Here is a 17,481-nt window from a genome sequence, read left to right on the forward strand (position 1 = left end):
TTAACGACTTAATGAGGCCTTCATAAACCCTTTATAAGGTCGATATAGATTTTATTAATACTATACACGTACAACAAAGGCTTCAGAAAAATGTCCTTACATCTGGCACTTTGGCGATTGTGTCAAAACCCTTTGCAGCCTCTACCTAACATGGCATTTGTTTACAGCCTAAATGATTGTAGCTTAAATGGTTTGTGAAGCAACTATGATGGCTTTATAAATGTTTTTTGAAGGCCTTCATAAATGGCGTATATTATAGGCTAGAGTCTGTGACTCAGTTTCTTCAACTCACCCACAGAACTGATGAAGCTCCAGAATACTGGACCCTTGGATGCCATGGCGACAAGCACCTTGACGATGGCACGAGTGCAGGTGGGCTGCATTCTAACGCTGTACTGAGGGAAGCTGTCGATCTGTACCACCAGGAGGCGCTCTAGCACAGGTGTGTAGACCTCAGGGATCTGTGGGTGCACAATAAACAGTGATATGGTAATGCTAGTCTCTCCACCATCTGTAACTAAAGTTACATCGGTTGGAACATAGGAACAATTATTGCGGTGCGCTAGATTTAGCATCACTGATTATTTGGACAAATCAGGATTTCGCGGGGGTAAGCATTTTTCAAATTTCGGAAGGGGAGGGGTTCATTTGGACTGTGTTCTGGGGTTACCTTGTCTAGGTGGATGATGACACTGGCGATGGAATCCAAGAAGCTGGGGAGCTGGTAAACTTTGTCCTCCTCTCCGTCGGACTCCGTGAGGTACATCTGTTTGCAGCGTTGGATCAGCTCTGTGTACATCATGTCCACGTCTTGAGGGCAAACCACTTTACATGGCTGCAACAGCAACAATTATACAATAAATGGTTCAGTAATGCAAAATAAACAGTGCACTGGATAAATTGAATATATCACAACTCCAAATGCATGTACATATCAGTGACTAACTGTAGTATACTACAACATAACAACAAACCAGTCAGTGGCTTTTCCAGCAGGACAAGCCCAAAGGGATGAGGGGAGAAAATAGAAACGTACCGCTGCAAAGAATCCATAGCCACGGATAGCAATGGAGAGCTCCTTGTGAGTGGAGTCCATGGTCTTGATTATGGCACAGAACTTCTGCATGAAGAACTTGAGCTTGCCTTTGTGCTCCTCAACATTCTCTGCCACCTGGAGAGCAACCTAAAGCGATAATCCAACAAACAGTTATATTTCTCAGGACAAAAAGGAAACACTACACCTTGCAAAACAAAGGAATAGAAATACGGTTATTCACAAAAATCCTCTCAAGTGAAACGCTACCTATATCTTATGAAACAATAAGTATAGGGGACAAATTAACTGATGCCCTTCTGTGCAGCGTGACTGCAAAAAAAGCCTAAAAACTAAAACGGCACCATTAATTTGTCTGACGGCAGTTCCACGGTAACAGAATAACACAGACTCCGGTTGTTCACTTTCAAAATGTAGGTCAAACAAAAACCAATGATACAACTCTATGCACAAGTAATACTTCTAACAATTTCCAAAACTATACAAAAACACATTTACTTGAAGAACAGTGCAGATTGACAATTTTTTGGGCTCTAAGAGTCTAGCCGCCCTAGTCATAGACTGTGCTCTCTGCTACCGCACGGCAAGCGATACCGGAGCGCCAAGTCTAGGACTAAAAGGCTCCTTAACAGCTTCTACCCCCAAGCAATAAGACTGCTGAACAATTAATCAAATGGCCAACCGGACTATTTACATTGACACCCCCCCTTTGTTTTTACATTGCTGCTACTCGCTGTTTATTATCTATGCATAGTCACTTTACCCCTACCTACACGTACAAATTACCTCGGCTAACCTGTACCCCCAGACATTGACTCGGTACCGGTACCCCCTGTATATAGCCTCGTTATTGTTATTTTATTGTGTTACTTTTTTTTACATTTTTTACTTCAGTTTATTTTGTAAATATTTTCTTAACTTTATTTCTTGAACTGCATTACGGTTTGTTCTGTCATTCTGTTACCAAACTTTGCATCTGCACTGTTTTTCAAGTAAATGTGTTTTTGTAAAATGTTCAGTAGACATTGTTTTGTAGACATTGTTTTTCATTGGTTTGTTTTAAATACATTTTAAAGTGAAATATCGGAGTATCAGCATCATTCTGTTACCATGGAATTGCCCCTAACTACATTCAGGGATGTGGTAAGCCCACCTGTTTGAGGAAGGACTCCAAGGCATAGTAACTGGTCTTCTTCATCTCTTGGTTGATGTGTCCACACAGCTTGGACATGACATCAAACAAGGCTCTGTAGTGGTCCATCAGCAAGTGGCTGAATTGAGTTGCATGCTTTGCTAACAATCTCAGTCCAGCTACAAAGCGTAGAAAAATTGCTTATTGTCAAGCTCAAACAATGCTGCATTTGATTGAGATTGCCTGGTGCAATGGAATGGATTTAGCAAATCATTTGGCACTCAATGCAGTAAATCTTACCAAAGGTGACAGCATAACGGCACATCTCCACCTGTTCAAAAGAGAGGACGTGAAATGAACGGAAGGATGAATGAACAGTCCTATTGCTCACATTAGACAACCTGTACGCTACCACATAGGATATTGAAAGCACTAATTGTATAACATTTTACCAACCTGGGGACTAATTGTCTTCAAGGCATACTCGAATATTTCCTTTGAGGTTCCTGGGTCTGCAGAAAAAATATTAAAAATTAAATAGGGAAAATACAGGATGACCTGAAGACAAAGTCACCTTATTGGTGCTGAGAAAGTCAATCAGAAAATTTACAACTGAAAAAAAGGTTCCCATACATGAGCAACACATCCAGTTAAGTAAAGGCAATAAACACAAAACACACACACCGTCTTCCACTGACTTGGTGAAATTAACCATTAGTGCCGTGATCCCTCTCAAACATCCAGCTACAACAGTAAGCTTTGGCTCCTTTGTCGATGAAGTCATCTAAAAATGGTTTCAACATTGCAACCAAAAGAAAATGAAATTCAATGCACACAACAAAATCTATTGTAATTCAACTGTAAACCTAAATATTGCACAATGAACACGGATCAAATACCACACAGTCTACTGCAGGGATAGGCAACTAGATTCAGCCGAGGGACGATTTTTGTTGGCCCGGATGTGTACGGGGGGACGGAACAGAATTATAATAATTTGTACACTGCAAATTGACCAACTTGTTACTTGAAAAGAACAATCATTTAATATCTTGATTACATTGCGACACGATCACATACAGTTGTGGCCAAATAGATAGACACCCTTGCACATTTCTTAAATAATTCCCTATTTCTTAAAAAAAAAAACATTTGAAATTGAAAAAAACTGTCTCCACAACCTGTTATGGATTTTCAACAATGCAGAACCAATTTTATTTTTGTAAACTTAAGTTTAAAATTGTAATTTAGAAAATAAAGACAAATTTGATATGGACAAAATTAAAAAGTATATATTATTTTTTTTACCCCTTTTTTTCTCCCCAATTTCAATCATCTTATCGCTGCAACTCCCCAAAGTGCTCGGGACAGGCGATGGTCGAGTCATGCATCCCCCGAAACATGACCCGCCAAACCACACTTCTTAACTCGCGTCCGCTTAACCAGGAAGCCAGCTGCAACAATGTGTCAGAGGAAACACTGTTCAACTTATGACCAAAGTCAGCCTGCAGACACCTGGCCTGCCACCAGGAGTCGCTAGTGCGCGATGAACAAAGTAAAGCCAAACCAAACCCTCCCCTAACCCGGACGACGCTGGGCCAATTGTGTGCCGCCCAATGGGACTCCCGGTCATGGCCGGTTGTGACACACCCTGGGATCGCTCCCGGGTCTGTAGTGACACCTTTGACCTCTGCGCCACTCAGCAGGCCATATTTGTATATTTATTTGAGAAGAAATAGGGAAATATTTAAGAAAAGGGTGTCTTTATATTTGGCCACAACTGTATGTCTCTTTTTTTAATTCATGGAAATACTTGGGAACAGATTTACTAAATAAAACTCGTTTTAAGCCGAATTCCTGGTGAATTTACAGTTGTTTTGAGGGGACGATTTTGGCCTGCGAGCCACCTGTTGCTGACCCCTAGTCTACTTTATATGGGATGTACCTGAAGTTTCAGCTCTCCTAAATAGGCTCTGTAGAGTTTATCTGAGTGGTTGACCATTTCGCTGGGATGGACCTCACCCAAAACTCCTAAGAGCTCATAGATTTTACTGAGAACTATTGAAAAAATAAGACAAATCAGAAACACAAATCAGTGTCAATAGGACTTGCAGGTATAGTATACTGCATTATAGAGAGAGCAGACAGTGATTCCTATGCCATTGGAAACATTGGAATTACAATGTAGGTCAGTAAACATGGTTGAATATGTGGGGCTCTATTGAAAGCTATTCTGCGACACCTACTTGAAGGTGCCTGCTTTTGTACACTGTCAATATGACCCCCATCAAGAAGGAAATTAACACTCACCTGTATCTGCGATTTTGTTCTTGTAGGAGAGCTCGAAATAGAATTTGTCGAATATTTTACCAACTTTTAAGTCCTGAGCAATGCTGGAGTCCTTAGTTAAATAGAGAACCTATAAAAGTTAGGAAATGGAAAACTGACATTTAGTAAAAAGATGGTGTCATTTAACCAGTTTTCAATAAAAACATTATCACATGAATGCATGTTAATCATTAACCTTGATCAGGAGATCTAATGTTGGTGCCTTGCATTTTGCAGCTTTGTCCTTTGTGTACACAACCAAGCATATGTCCTACGACCAGAGGAAGGATGGCGTTAATACTGAGGAGTCCAAGGTGTCAAATAAAAATCACTTCAAAATGTATAAATAAACATTTTAAAAATACATCAAATGTAACAGTTAATAACATACCTTGACATCAATGGCATAAGTCTTCTCCCAACCCTTGACGCTTGTAGATATCCTCTGCAAGAACTTGTCCAGTAGACTGATGGTCTCAACTCTTGTATCCCGGAGCTGCATTTAAATATGAACCAATCATCATGGCAACAACAACAAAATAGAACTGGACTGTCATTCTACATTTAAATTGGGGAACAGATTTTCATTGACCTCATTCATTTGCACTAACCTCTTCACATGCCAGTGATTTTCGAAGAAAGTTGAGCAACCCATCTTCATTTGAGAACAACAAGGATGCATGTAAAGCTTCAAGAGAAAACAAATCAATCAATGACTTGATGTCACTCACTCACCACTTCAAAAACAAACAGGTAATTCTATATTTCACAAAAACACTATGTCGTATAGTCCCTACAGAATTAGAATAGCATCCTAGAGCAGCGTGGACTTGCCCTCCTGACCCCAACGGATTGTTGAAAGCTAGGGAAGATCTTAATTGCATACTCCTTGTGTCCTCTCCTTTTGCCGCCTCCTCAAAACACATTGGAGGGGGAGATCAGAAATGAGAGACTTCTGGCTCTCATCCAATGGGTTTTGAGAAAGAGACTAGAAGAGGACGTGAGAATGCAACTGAGATCTTCCCATAGTGTGGACAAGCCTGCAACGCTGCTGACCAGAGCCTCAGATGTAGCAGGCCTGATAGTCAAGAGCTACAAAAAAAGTAAGGACCCCTTTAGTCCTTAGAATGAAACAACATTGAGAAACACGCTAATTTAGGGTCTTAAATCACTATTACCTAGATAGTTAATCCCAAATGACATATGAATGGGGACGTTTGGCATCATTCAAGATGGGTGCAATGCGCATGCGTAACTGTGATTATTAGCATCTCAAAAAATGGCTCTGGCCATCGTCTCAAACAGGTGCCCAGTCTGTGCCAGTATTCGTTCATTGGGAAGGTATGTAATCATTGCGCCAATTCTGTAGCAAAACGTTTTGCAACAGAAACCGTTTCCTCCAAACGAAAACGAGAGTTTATATTAGACAAATTCAGATAGGTCCCTTCCCGTTAAAGAAAAGTTTTGCAACAAAATAGGCTAAATTAATACACCCCCCCCAGCATTAGCAAGCCAAGGGTAGGCGCAAATCTATACTTGCTAGCTAAATTGCTATGCTATCTACATAGCTAGTTAACGTTATGCTGTTTGGGTCTGACAACCACTTAAGTTAATATATTGCACACTTTATATAGAACTACAGTGAACCTTACCCAGCTCGTTCTCGCTGTTCGTTAGCATGCATTCTTGCCCCAAGTCCCCGATAATGTCATGACATCTTAGCGCTGCATCTCTTGTGTCGACATCTGAGAGAGCTGCATGAAGTTTCAGAAGATGCCCTTGAATCCCTCCAACAACCTTAACTTTGTCGTCGGAGGACATGTTAAACTAATCTAGCTACTGCTAGCTATCCTTAGAACACATCAACAACATTCATACGCGCGCGACCAGAAATACATCTAAAAGTTTAAACACTCCCATCAAAGGTATATTCACGACCAAGCATGATGTTCAAAAACGTTACAAACCCGGAAATCAGATGTCAACTGTTTAAAATGTAGCAATCTCAATCAAACTCTAATTTATATTGCAATTTAATTCTAGCATGGACTAGCCTTTCAACAGGCAGCGATTGTGTCACAAGTCTAATAAGTAACCTTAAATGTATCGTCGTTTTCAAATGCTAAAGCAACGCTGAAAAGATCCTGAATATACCCCTGTAGTCGTCAATGCTAAACGCATGCAACTGTAAACAGCGTAATCTACTGGCATGGAGTATCGATTATATTCCTATAGGGAAATATTGTTAATTTATTTATTTTGGAAGCCAAAAACCATAACACAGAAAGTTGAGTTAGTGTACACTCTACAGTCTGTAGAGAGCAATGTGTAGGTTGGCAGTAATCTGAATACTAACAAAAGAAGAACACTGTCCATCTTTTCATGAGGTTTAATAATGCCAGTTACTACGTTCATCAGCGGACTAAATCCTACTTTGTTTACACACACAAATCACTAGATTTAGTACAAGTAACAACATTTCCGATAGTGAAATAGCCAAAACGAATGTAGAAAAAGAGAAAGGCTGAAAAAAAACTGAAAATCAGACATTAAAAAAAAAATGAGGACAATCTTCCCTCATCATTCTGGCAAACCATCCTCCAATCACTTACATCATCAGTGTGCGACAATCTTAATTCAAGCCTTTTAAACCTTTATCTCCCACATTCATTAAGACATTACGGGCCAGTTTCCCAGACACAGATTAAGACTAGTCCTGGATTCAGAAGCATGTTTAATAGAGATTCTTAATTGGATGTACTTTTTAGTCCAGGACTAGACGTAATCTGTGTCTAGGAAACTGGGCCTGAAGGTCCGTTCTCACTTAGTACTCACTCTCTCGTACATCATCAGCGCTTGTCGCAACAGTCTCAATCTCAGCCTAAAGGCTTTCATCTCCCACATCCATTAACACATGACTAGGCATTTTCTTTCCTAGTACCCGCTCACTCCCTCTACTGTATCTCCCCTATGACAGCCCTGTTGCCATAGCAATAAAGGATGGCTGCACATCACGTGCCGCTATGTCGCTAAGCAGCAGACCGCCTCCCAGTCGTGGCCCCAACTCTGGGTCATGGGGTCCCTTCAGGGTTTTTTTTGCTGCAGCGTTCTCCCCCACTGGGAGTGTTCTGGAACGCTGGCGTCCAGGAGAGTCTCCTCACACCTGGGCTATAGGGTCAACTCTGACTTCCTATACGGTTGGTCTTCAATCGGAGTGTCATGCCTGTTACCTCTTGTTAGAGGTGCGCGCACCTGGTGTCGGACCCAGCCTGTAGGAACTACAGAACAGAATGATTATATGCCTACTAATTACAGTCAGGCTGTGAATGCAATTTAAGGAAGTGATGGGGACATAGGTTTATAGATGGGATTTTAACATGTGTAATATTGGATTCAGACACCATGTGTCCTGCATCCTGGTTAGGGGTTTGTGATGTCATGGTGGTCTGGGGTTACTGGCACTGCTGCCAAAGGAGGAGTGGAAGTTGTGGATGGTCTACTGCAAAATCTGCCTTTCTCTCCCCTGCAGCAACAATTCAGGTGAATCATAATAATTTATATATTTTCAGTGGATGTATCAAGGTGTGACCCCTCTTTGGTAACTAAACACGATATAAATAAAACAAATAGATAGGCAGGGAACACAGAAAGGGGGTTTAGTAAAGAATGAAAACGACCTTCCCAGCATTGAGTTCAGAAATTGCTGCCAGTATTTGATACCTCGGCCCATCTGTTTTAATCCCCATCCTTTAAGTCTCCATCTGTCAGAGTAAAGAAAGCCTCCATATCCACCTGTAGTGGATGCACACTCACTGACCGACCGACCGACCGACCGACTGACTGACTGACTGAAATCAGGGTTGGGGTCAATTCCATTCAATTCAAAAAGTAAACCAAATTCCAATTCCTCATTTTCCTCATTAAGGTAAATTGGATTTTCAGTATAGTTCCTAAATTGACTGGAATTTAAATGGATTTTACCCCAACCCTGGATGAAATGACATGTAAGCCACAGCTATGAACATTTTATAATAAGTAGCAAATGCAACTTGGCTTATGATATAGTGTGAATGACACATACCTCTTGCTCTTCGAATATGGGCTGGATAGTTAATCTGTTTGTAGTAAGAGATAAGCAGAGATCAGCAGAGGAAGGGTGTGTTTTTAAAGTATTCATACCAACCACAGATGCCCAGGCTCACCCTCGTCGGTGATGGTGCCACTATTGGAGCCGCCGCTGCTCTTGGAGCGTGGATGGGAGGAGGCGGAAGACAGGGAGTCCCCCAGGGCAGGGGTGGGGGATGGGGTCAGGGTGGGAGAGGTGCTCTTGGAGGTGGAGGAGGTTTCAGACAGGTCTCTTCTTCAGGTCTGTCTGCACAGAAAATAGATGTGTGTATATCACTTCATCATCTTTTGCTAGTAATACTGACATTTTGTAAGCATGCGTGACCCTTTATAATGTCTTATAATAAGGCTGGTATATTTTATGTCTGACCCGTCTGGAGTGGACATCGCTGGCCACCAGGCTGGGGGTGCTGTGGATGTCTGGGAGGCTGATGTCAGGCACAGTGGAGGCAGGAGCAGGCACAGGGGTGGGGCTTGGGACCTCTGCTGCCTGGGCCTAAGCATCCAGCAGGCCTGCAGCTCTCTTCCTCTGGGCAGCAATTTGAGACAAGTCAGTGCCCCCTGTGGGGAAGAGAGGAAACGCAGCGCATGAGAAGCAGCACGAGCACTGGCTGTGTCTGCCCAAATCTCATAGATGAAAAGTCTGAAAGCGGGGGATCTGTGTGTGTGTTTGTGTGTGTGTGTAGCCTAGCGCATGCATACATATGTGCTTGTACCCAAGCGGTTGTGTGAGTCTGGCCCATGGCGGTTGAACACTGTTGGAGGCCCCGAGGAGTGGGGGGAGTAGTAGTTGCTTGAGTTGGAGGGGGAGGTGGACGAGGGGCCCTTGGTGATGCTGGGGAACTTGATGGATCTGCTCATCACACGACTGATAGAGGTCTGTGACACAGCATGAAATTAAATAATAATTTTCTTTCCTCCAAAATCAGGATCGATCTATCAGCGGTTTTCAATTTCATACAGTGAAAATAGTTTTTTCCGAAAATCGTCGACAACATGTGACTCAGTTGCCATTGCTGTTGAGGTTGGCTTTGCCGGGCCTCTGTGGCATGGGCAGCTGCGGGGTTTCACTCTTGCCCTCTTGGATGACTCGCGAGCAGTCTGAGTTTCACGGTTCAAAGTTCGACGGAGGCAGGAAGGGTGGGATCACTGCCTTCAGCTTGTTGTTGGCAGACGGGTCAGGGACGCCCCGTTTCTCAGCTGGAAGTTTAGTATACGTTTTAATCAATTCAATCACACCAGCATTGCAGTATGGGGGGGTGTATGCCCAGGGAGCCATACAAGCTAGAACCGCCACTGTCTAGTACCATACTTGACTCATGTTCCTCTATCCAAGGTCCAACTGTTTCACCCACTGACCACAAAACAGTATGTTTCAACTAAATCTCTCAGTAAGAATATGGCCATTGTGAAAAATGAACAGCTCCAAAACATCATGGAATCAAGATGGTTTTGCAACGGAACCATTTACGCCACTGCTTTTGTTCAATTGCCATTTCCCACAGACAATCCAATCAGTAGGACAGCATCTTACAAGACTAGAGTGTTGGCATGCTGGTTCTAAACTGGCTATACTGTATTTACACAAATTCAGCTTTCAAAACAAAAACAACAACTTTGGAAGCTTGTTTAACATTTGTTTGTCATGTGTCACCACTGTCTTTGCTCTTGGCTGTCCACGCTGTGCTGATGTCAGTCCTCCCCAGAGCTGCAGGGGGCACTCCTTTGGGGGTGGCACACTTCCTCTCAGCCTTCATGGTGGCATTCCAGAGATGCCTCGGGGTTGTCTGGGTAGGGGGCCAGGCGGTTGGAGGACAGCCCATGCCTTAGAGTGTGGTTCAGCTTGAGCCTCCGGAACCTGTTAGACATCCTGTTCCAGCACGACTGGACAGGAAGGAGACAGTAATGTCATATGATAATAAGCTGAGAGTAAACAACAACTGGCCCGCAGGCCAAATGTGGTCTGCAATCTGAGTTAATTTGGCCTTGGTCTTAACAGTGCATAAGCTTAAGTCCTCCTCTGTCATCAGGTGGTACTGGGACGTTGTTGAGAAACTGCCTGCTCATGGAGCCGGTGAGGGGAGTCCTGCCCTGGTGTTTTCCCTTGTCTTTGTCTACCTGTATGCAGATGGACACCAACAGCCTCACCAGCTCAGTGTCTGTGGGGAAGCAAATGGCTGAGCGTGACTGGGGTGTATTGTGTTTACCGGGGATGTAATCATTAGTCCAAAGGGTTTTGCAACGGAAGCCGTTTACTCCAAACAGAAAACATTTAGACATTTCTATTGGACAAATTCAGGTAGGTCCCTCCCAGTTTAATTTCATTCTGTTTGCTCCTGTTTGGTACCTAGTGAATACACCCCTGGTGAACTAAGCACTAGCAATGGTTACGACACATATCACAGTGCAGATGCATTCTAACACTTGACACTGACTATCTACACAAGTAATACACCCAGAAGCAGTGGCAGGTTGAGTCGTGGTTTACCTGGGTCATTCAGCAGCTTTTGACCAGGTCAAAGGCCATGTATCCATTCTTGGCTCGCAGGTTGACATCTGCATCCTGATTGAGCAGATACTTCACCACATCTTCATTCCTATGAGCACAGGTACGAAAGAAGAAAAGCTTAGATATGAAGCCAACTCCTAAAAAGCAAAGTTCATGCAACCTGGCTGTATGAGTGTTTTAGCCATTGTGTGTTTGTGAAGGTGTCTGTGTCGTACAAGAAAGCATAACCAAAATGGCTGCCACATGTCATACGTGTTTACCCATAGTACGTGGCCTGCATGAGGGTCCAGCCATGTACTCTATCTTGTTTGTCCACGTAGGTGATCTTCTCAACCAGGAGCTGCACCACATCCAGCTGCCCACTGACAGCTGTGATCATCAGGGGAGACACCCCGTCCGGGTTGGCCATGTTCACCTGGGACGGGTCCCCCTCCAAGATCTCCTTCACCAGTTGGGAGTTGCCTGAGATACACACACACACACACACACACACACACACACACACACACACACACAGAGATATGCAAATGAACACACACACACACACAGGATTACCACAGACCACCCAATTTCAGCTACAGACAATCTTACTGAAACAAAGGTCTCTGGTCTCTACCCAAAAGTTTCAAATGTGTTCAACCCTTGCAGACCCCACACAATTGTCCCTCGCAGGATTTAGGGTTAGTTGTGAATGAGAGGTTTTCAGACCCCACACAATCTTCCCTCCCAGGGTTTAGCACTTACGCCAGACTGCATTGAGCAACTATGTAAGATTGCCCAGTGCACATGCCATGTTAGATTCTCATAAAATCACATAGGCCCCATTTTGGGGATGTTTGAAAATTACTTCTTGGCTTACCTACATTCATGGTTGGTTTACATATTGAAGACATAGCTCAATATGACAGCTTTCCCCTTAAAATGCAATACGTCCTCTCACAAGGCAAACCTCTGTTTAACATGTGTCTGCGTCCTCTAAACTCACCTAACTTCAAGGCACTGAAGACATCTTGTCTCCTCTTCTTGTCATCTATGAGGGGGTTAAAAGAACAGAAGATAAATATACAAAGGACCTTTTGGTGGGGGTGAAGCAACAATCAGACATGGTCATGAACTATGCTACCCACCACACACTACCCCACTGCTGAACCCAGTCACATTGGGTAACAGGATAAGGCAGGGAACCCTCAGTGGAGAAATACTGGAGAGATGTACAGGCTAAAGTTAAAGAGATTCTCTGGTACTTTTGTATACTTTTTAGCCCGTAGTTATACAAGTAGCACTTACAAGCCAAAAGTGTTCCCCAAAGATTGTGTACTATGTCACATATGTTCACCATGTCATCGATCTCTCTCGCTTTCTCTGCTGTGTCCATTGAGCCGGGCAGGCCTCTTGCTAGCTATCACTCAAATACGAGGGGCTTGAACTTGAATTGCTAGGGGGCTGGCCCACGTGGGGGTAAATATAGGGGAAATGGTCGCTGCACAGCTTCAAACTAGGGATTCTGTGGCTAATTGAGGTATGATAGTCATTCTGCTCATAGTATATGCATGTATGAACTACACATTGAAACATTCAGCCCTCCCCCAAAATATTTTCTTAGTCGCCAAAGTACCAGAACATGTCTTTAACAAGTCCAAAACCATCAGGAGAGTGTACCACAATCACATGACTGCTATCCAGGGAGAGGGATGAGGGAACTCAAAACACAAGTGACTGGTCCTAATTTTGTCCTGAATTGTAGTTAAGGTTATTGTGCTTAGATGTACAGCATACCACACAAATAATGTATACATTAAGAATGCAGGAGTGATATGGACACTACGTGAGCAGTGACTTGAGAGTTCTGATGCATCAATTAAACTGCAAAACATTTGTGAAAATGTATGTAGAAAATATTTTTTACAATTGTTTAGGTTAAGACCAATGATATGTATTAACCCTAAATGACTGACCGGGGGTGCAGTTTTGAAGCCACCGCACAGCCATTTTGGTGGTACTCCTCCTCCAGTGTAAAAAAAGAGTTTGGAAGATATAGAAATACATTTATTAATGTCTACATTTGTTTTTGGCAAGTATATTCTATTACAGACACCTTAACTGTAATGCATACTTTTAAATATTAAGTGAACTGAACATGAACATTTAAATCAAATGCAGTGTTTTATATATAATTCCACACTATGAGGTTAGAATAATACTGTGCTATTGTAAAAATTAAGATAATGCCGTTTTAGTTGAAGAGCTGTTTGAAAAGACCGCTTGATATTTCAGCCTGTTTTGGTGGGATGGAGTTTTGGCCTGCCTGGTGACATCACCATTAGTTAGACCAATAAGAAATAGAGTTCCAAACCTCTGCCAATAACAGCTAATTTTCAGCTGCATTGGACATTTATTTCTGTAGAGTACTAATGTTAATGTCCCCACTACAACAAATAAATACATGTAATTTTGACCTTGAAACATTTTATTGAAATACTGTAGAATTCCATTCTTTTCTATGGAGGACTGCTCCTTCCGGGGAGTGCCAATATGGCACCAGTGGCTCCAAAGCCTCTCATTGGCCATTACATAGAATCAGCAAACCAGGGTTTACTTTATAGACATCATTGGTTCAGCCCTAATGCAGTCAAAGAAGGCAAGATTCATTGTACACGATCTGCACCACACCAAAGACATAAATTGTCTTTCCAGCTATACAGAAATTGCAGATATAGCCTAATCCATAGTATCACGACGGAGCCATCGTGATCATTAGAATAGGTAACTGACTGAACAAATTCCCTCCTGTGTACATCTTGTCCAAACACAAGATGCACATCAAAGAGAACAGGTGTCTAAAGGGGGAATTCTGTAACGATGACTGTTTCTTTTAGACACCCAAGATGTGACCACTGACTGCATTTCAAGATTATTACAGTTTTTCTCCTGAATGTTTCTTCAGCAGGACACAGAACCCTGAATCAGCATCAAGCCCTGCCAACAATAACATTTCCTAAACAAATTGATACCTAGCCTGAAGGTTTTATACAGGGCATCTGTTCTGTTCTATTCCAAGTAAGCTTAATGATAAAACAAATATGGGAGAACTCATTTCAGACAGTGTGTGACCGACCAGGGTTCGAGTCCGGGTCCCCAATGTGTTACAAGACTTTTAGCCCACCGGGCTAAAGTCTGGACGTTAGCTTGGGAAGCTAACAAAAGTGTTCAGGTCTCAGGCAGGGTTAGTCATCACATGAGCATGCTTCACCAAATCACCTGTGTTAGACCTGGACAGAGAAGTGAACTCGTTGGCTGGTCCATACATGGCTGTGGGCGCAGGGTGATGATGGAGTCCAGGTAGGCCTTGACATCCCTCTGCTTGAGCTGCAGTGACAGGTCAAAGGCCATCTTGGCCAGCACATTGACCTGGTCCGGGTCTGCCCCCCGCTCTACCAGCTGCTGGGCCACGCCCACCTTCCTGCTCAGCATGGCCAGCATGAGGGCGCCCCAGTCTGTTGTCTTCTGGGAAATGTTCACCTCTGCCCCCCACTCCAGGTGCAAGTGAATGGCCACCCCGTGGCGAGCACCTTGATGTTCATGAAGTCTCTTTCGTCGCTGCCAAAGCTGCCGATGCTATTGTTGTTGTTGCCGTTGGCGATGCCCTTGGCAAGCGCCAGGTGGTCGTAGTCGTCGACAAAGGCGCCACTCTCCAGGAGGAGCTTGGCCATGTGGGTGTGGCCGCCATGGTCAAAACGTTGGCCCTCATCCGGTTCCCGTCGTTCACCTCTGCCCTGTTCTCCAGCAGGATGTGGGCCACATTTAGATGGCCAAACCTGTTGGGCGACAAGACAATGTCATGATCCTCTGTAGCTCAGTTGGTAGAGCATGGCGCTTGCACCACCAGGGATGTGGGTTCGATTCCCAGGGGCCACCAATATGTAAAAATGTATGCACGCATGACTAAGTCTCTTTGGATAAAAGTGTCTGCTAAATGGCATATATTAGAATGGAACTGTCCAGAGATTTCCAAAAACATACTGTACTAAGATGTAGGCAATGGCCGAACAATGATATCTTAATGCTTCATGTTTTGTAGACCAGGGGAACTCTCACATTGGGTCATTGGTCACATAGTACACAGGTGACCTGGAAGTGTTAGCACATGTGAGAGCAGAGAGGCTATAAGGAGACCTTATTTTAACCAATTATGAAATGAAATATCGGTTTGCAGGTCAGTAGTGTCCATAAAGCTTTTCCAGGAGAGCATAATGGTTCTTACCGTTAAAGATTCACTTTATGTTTTTGGGAAACGCACCCCTGCTAGTAAGGATTGTTTTATTTTGTTGTGCATATTATAATATTATAATTATAACGTTTTAATCGGTGACACACCCATTTAACATCTGTATAAGTTATTGACCAATGAGCACATAAATTGGTAGCGACCACATGAGAGGCGTCCAGCCATAGTTGTTAAGGCTGTCCACCGAAGCCCCCTTTCGCAGTAGAAATCAGACCAGATTCTCATGTCCACTATCTCAAGAATCCCTCGAGCAGTTTCGTAGTCGCCTTAATCACAAGCACGAAACGACAACAGTGCGTTTCCCGGAACATTCATCTCTAAGGTTAGTTTGAGTTTCAGTTGTGATGTTATAAAAAATGTCTCCAATGTCTATCGGTGGCCCATCTTTGAAAAGCATGACGCACTAACAAGTGTAAAGTTCACTCCTCGAGTAATACGCAGGTTTTGTTTGTACTATCACAAAAATAAAAAGCTTTTTTATTTTCTACTGTAATCATATAGCAACCGGTGTTACCATCCCGTCTCAACCTCTGGAAATCATTGTTCCCTGTTGACATTCTGCGTGCGCAAAATGAATCAAACATAATAGCGGTCTTTTCGGACCACACAGCCCAGCACCACAAGTACAATGAAATGCTTAACTCACAAGCTCTAACCAACAGTACAGTCATTCAAATCATTCATCACATTCATTTGTAGTATAGCAACTTAATATTCATATTTTAATGGTCAACTTTAATATTAATTAGGCATGACATTGGATTTTGGATATAGGCCTACTGTTCTCTAGGCTTCTAAATTAGAGATCACTGGACATTTTTGTTGTAGGAAATGTGAAACATATTAACGCTTCTTTACGCCACTATTGTTTTATATTGCTTTTTATGAATTGGACTTGTGGTTGTTAATTGAATTGACAATTGTCTTTTATAAATGCATTCCAGTGGAGGCTGCTAAGGGGAGGACGGCTCATAATAATGGCTGGAACGGAGCTAATGGAATGGCAACATGGTTTCCATGTGTTTGAAGTATTTGATACCATCCCACCTATAGCCCTCCAGTGATTACCACCAGCGCGTTCTCCCCAATTAAGGTGCCACCAACCTCCTGTGAAATGGCTGCAGTCAGATTCTCTACCCTTCTCCCATAGGGTGTACTCGTTCACTCCCCCTCATCAATTAAAACCACTCTATGGGTTAGACACCCCAAGCATGGGCTAGAGGTAGTCTCCACCATATTTATCTTACACCAATCCATTCCTTTTAAATCTATGGGGGGTATGTAGTGGAATGAAATAGTTACACTTTGGGGAGATGAATTTAGGACCCTAATACTTTGATCAGGATTCAATACTTCATTGATTCTGTAGGGCTGCAAACTCTGTATAGCTGTGCATTCGGAAACTATTCAGACCCCTTCACGTTTTCCACATTTTGTTACGTTACAGCCTTACTCTAAAATTGATTAAATAAAATAATTCCCTCATCAAATCTACACACAATACTTGAAAACAAGTTTTTAGACATTTTAGAGAAAACCCCCAGAAATACCTTATTTACGGAAGTATTCAAACCCTTTGCTATGAGACAAATTTAAATTGAGCTCCTGTTTCCATTGAATATCCCTGAGATGTTTCTACAACTTGATTGGAGTCCACTTGTAGTAAATTCAGTTGATTGGACATGATTTGGAAAAGCACACACCTGTCTATATAAGGTCCCACAGTTGACAGTGCATGTCAGAGAAAAAACCAAGCCATGAGGTCGAATAATTGTCTGTAGAGCTCCAAGACAGGATCGTGTTGAGCCACAGATCTGGGGAAGGGTACAAAAACATTTCTGCAGCATTGAAGGTCCCCAAGAACACAGTGGCCTCCATCATTCTTAAATGGAAGAAGTTTCCAACCACCAAGACTCTTCCTAGAGCTGGCCGCCCGGCCAAACTGAGCAATCGGGGGAGAAGGGCCTTGGTCAGGGAGGTGACCAAGAACCTGATGGTCATTCTGACAGAGCTCCAGAATTCCTCTGTGGAGCAAAGTACAGAGAGAT

General features: G+C 43.0%; 1 protein-coding gene and 1 pseudogene across 1 annotated transcript in view; both read right to left on the reverse strand.

Moving 5' to 3' along the window:
• prkdc (protein kinase, DNA-activated, catalytic subunit) overlaps positions 1-6,557 on the reverse strand; it is a 45,747-nt gene extending 39,190 nt beyond the window's left edge. Inside the window, exons 1-13 of the mRNA XM_055881850.1 lie at positions 6,167-6,557; positions 5,126-5,202; positions 4,906-5,010; positions 4,711-4,785; positions 4,497-4,605; positions 4,132-4,244; positions 2,871-2,970; positions 2,643-2,698; positions 2,487-2,517; positions 2,208-2,365; positions 1,037-1,183; positions 671-835; positions 293-461 (exon numbers count right to left, since the gene is read on the reverse strand). Coding sequence (XP_055737825.1) covers positions 293-461; positions 671-835; positions 1,037-1,183; positions 2,208-2,365; positions 2,487-2,517; positions 2,643-2,698; positions 2,871-2,970; positions 4,132-4,244; positions 4,497-4,605; positions 4,711-4,785; positions 4,906-5,010; positions 5,126-5,202; positions 6,167-6,335 — 1,474 coding nt within the window. The 5' untranslated portion in view covers positions 6,336-6,557. The remainder of the gene's footprint in view (positions 1-292; positions 462-670; positions 836-1,036; positions 1,184-2,207; positions 2,366-2,486; positions 2,518-2,642; positions 2,699-2,870; positions 2,971-4,131; positions 4,245-4,496; positions 4,606-4,710; positions 4,786-4,905; positions 5,011-5,125; positions 5,203-6,166) is intronic.
• A 2,130-nt stretch (positions 6,558-8,687) lies between these two features.
• LOC129823336 (ankyrin repeat and SAM domain-containing protein 6-like) lies at positions 8,688-15,990 on the reverse strand (annotated as a pseudogene).
• Between the last annotated feature and the right edge of the window lie 1,491 nt (positions 15,991-17,481).

The sequence above is a fragment of the Salvelinus fontinalis genome, chromosome 25 (assembly GCF_029448725.1).
Source record: "Salvelinus fontinalis isolate EN_2023a chromosome 25, ASM2944872v1, whole genome shotgun sequence".
Lineage (NCBI taxonomy): Eukaryota > Metazoa > Chordata > Actinopteri > Salmoniformes > Salmonidae > Salvelinus > Salvelinus fontinalis.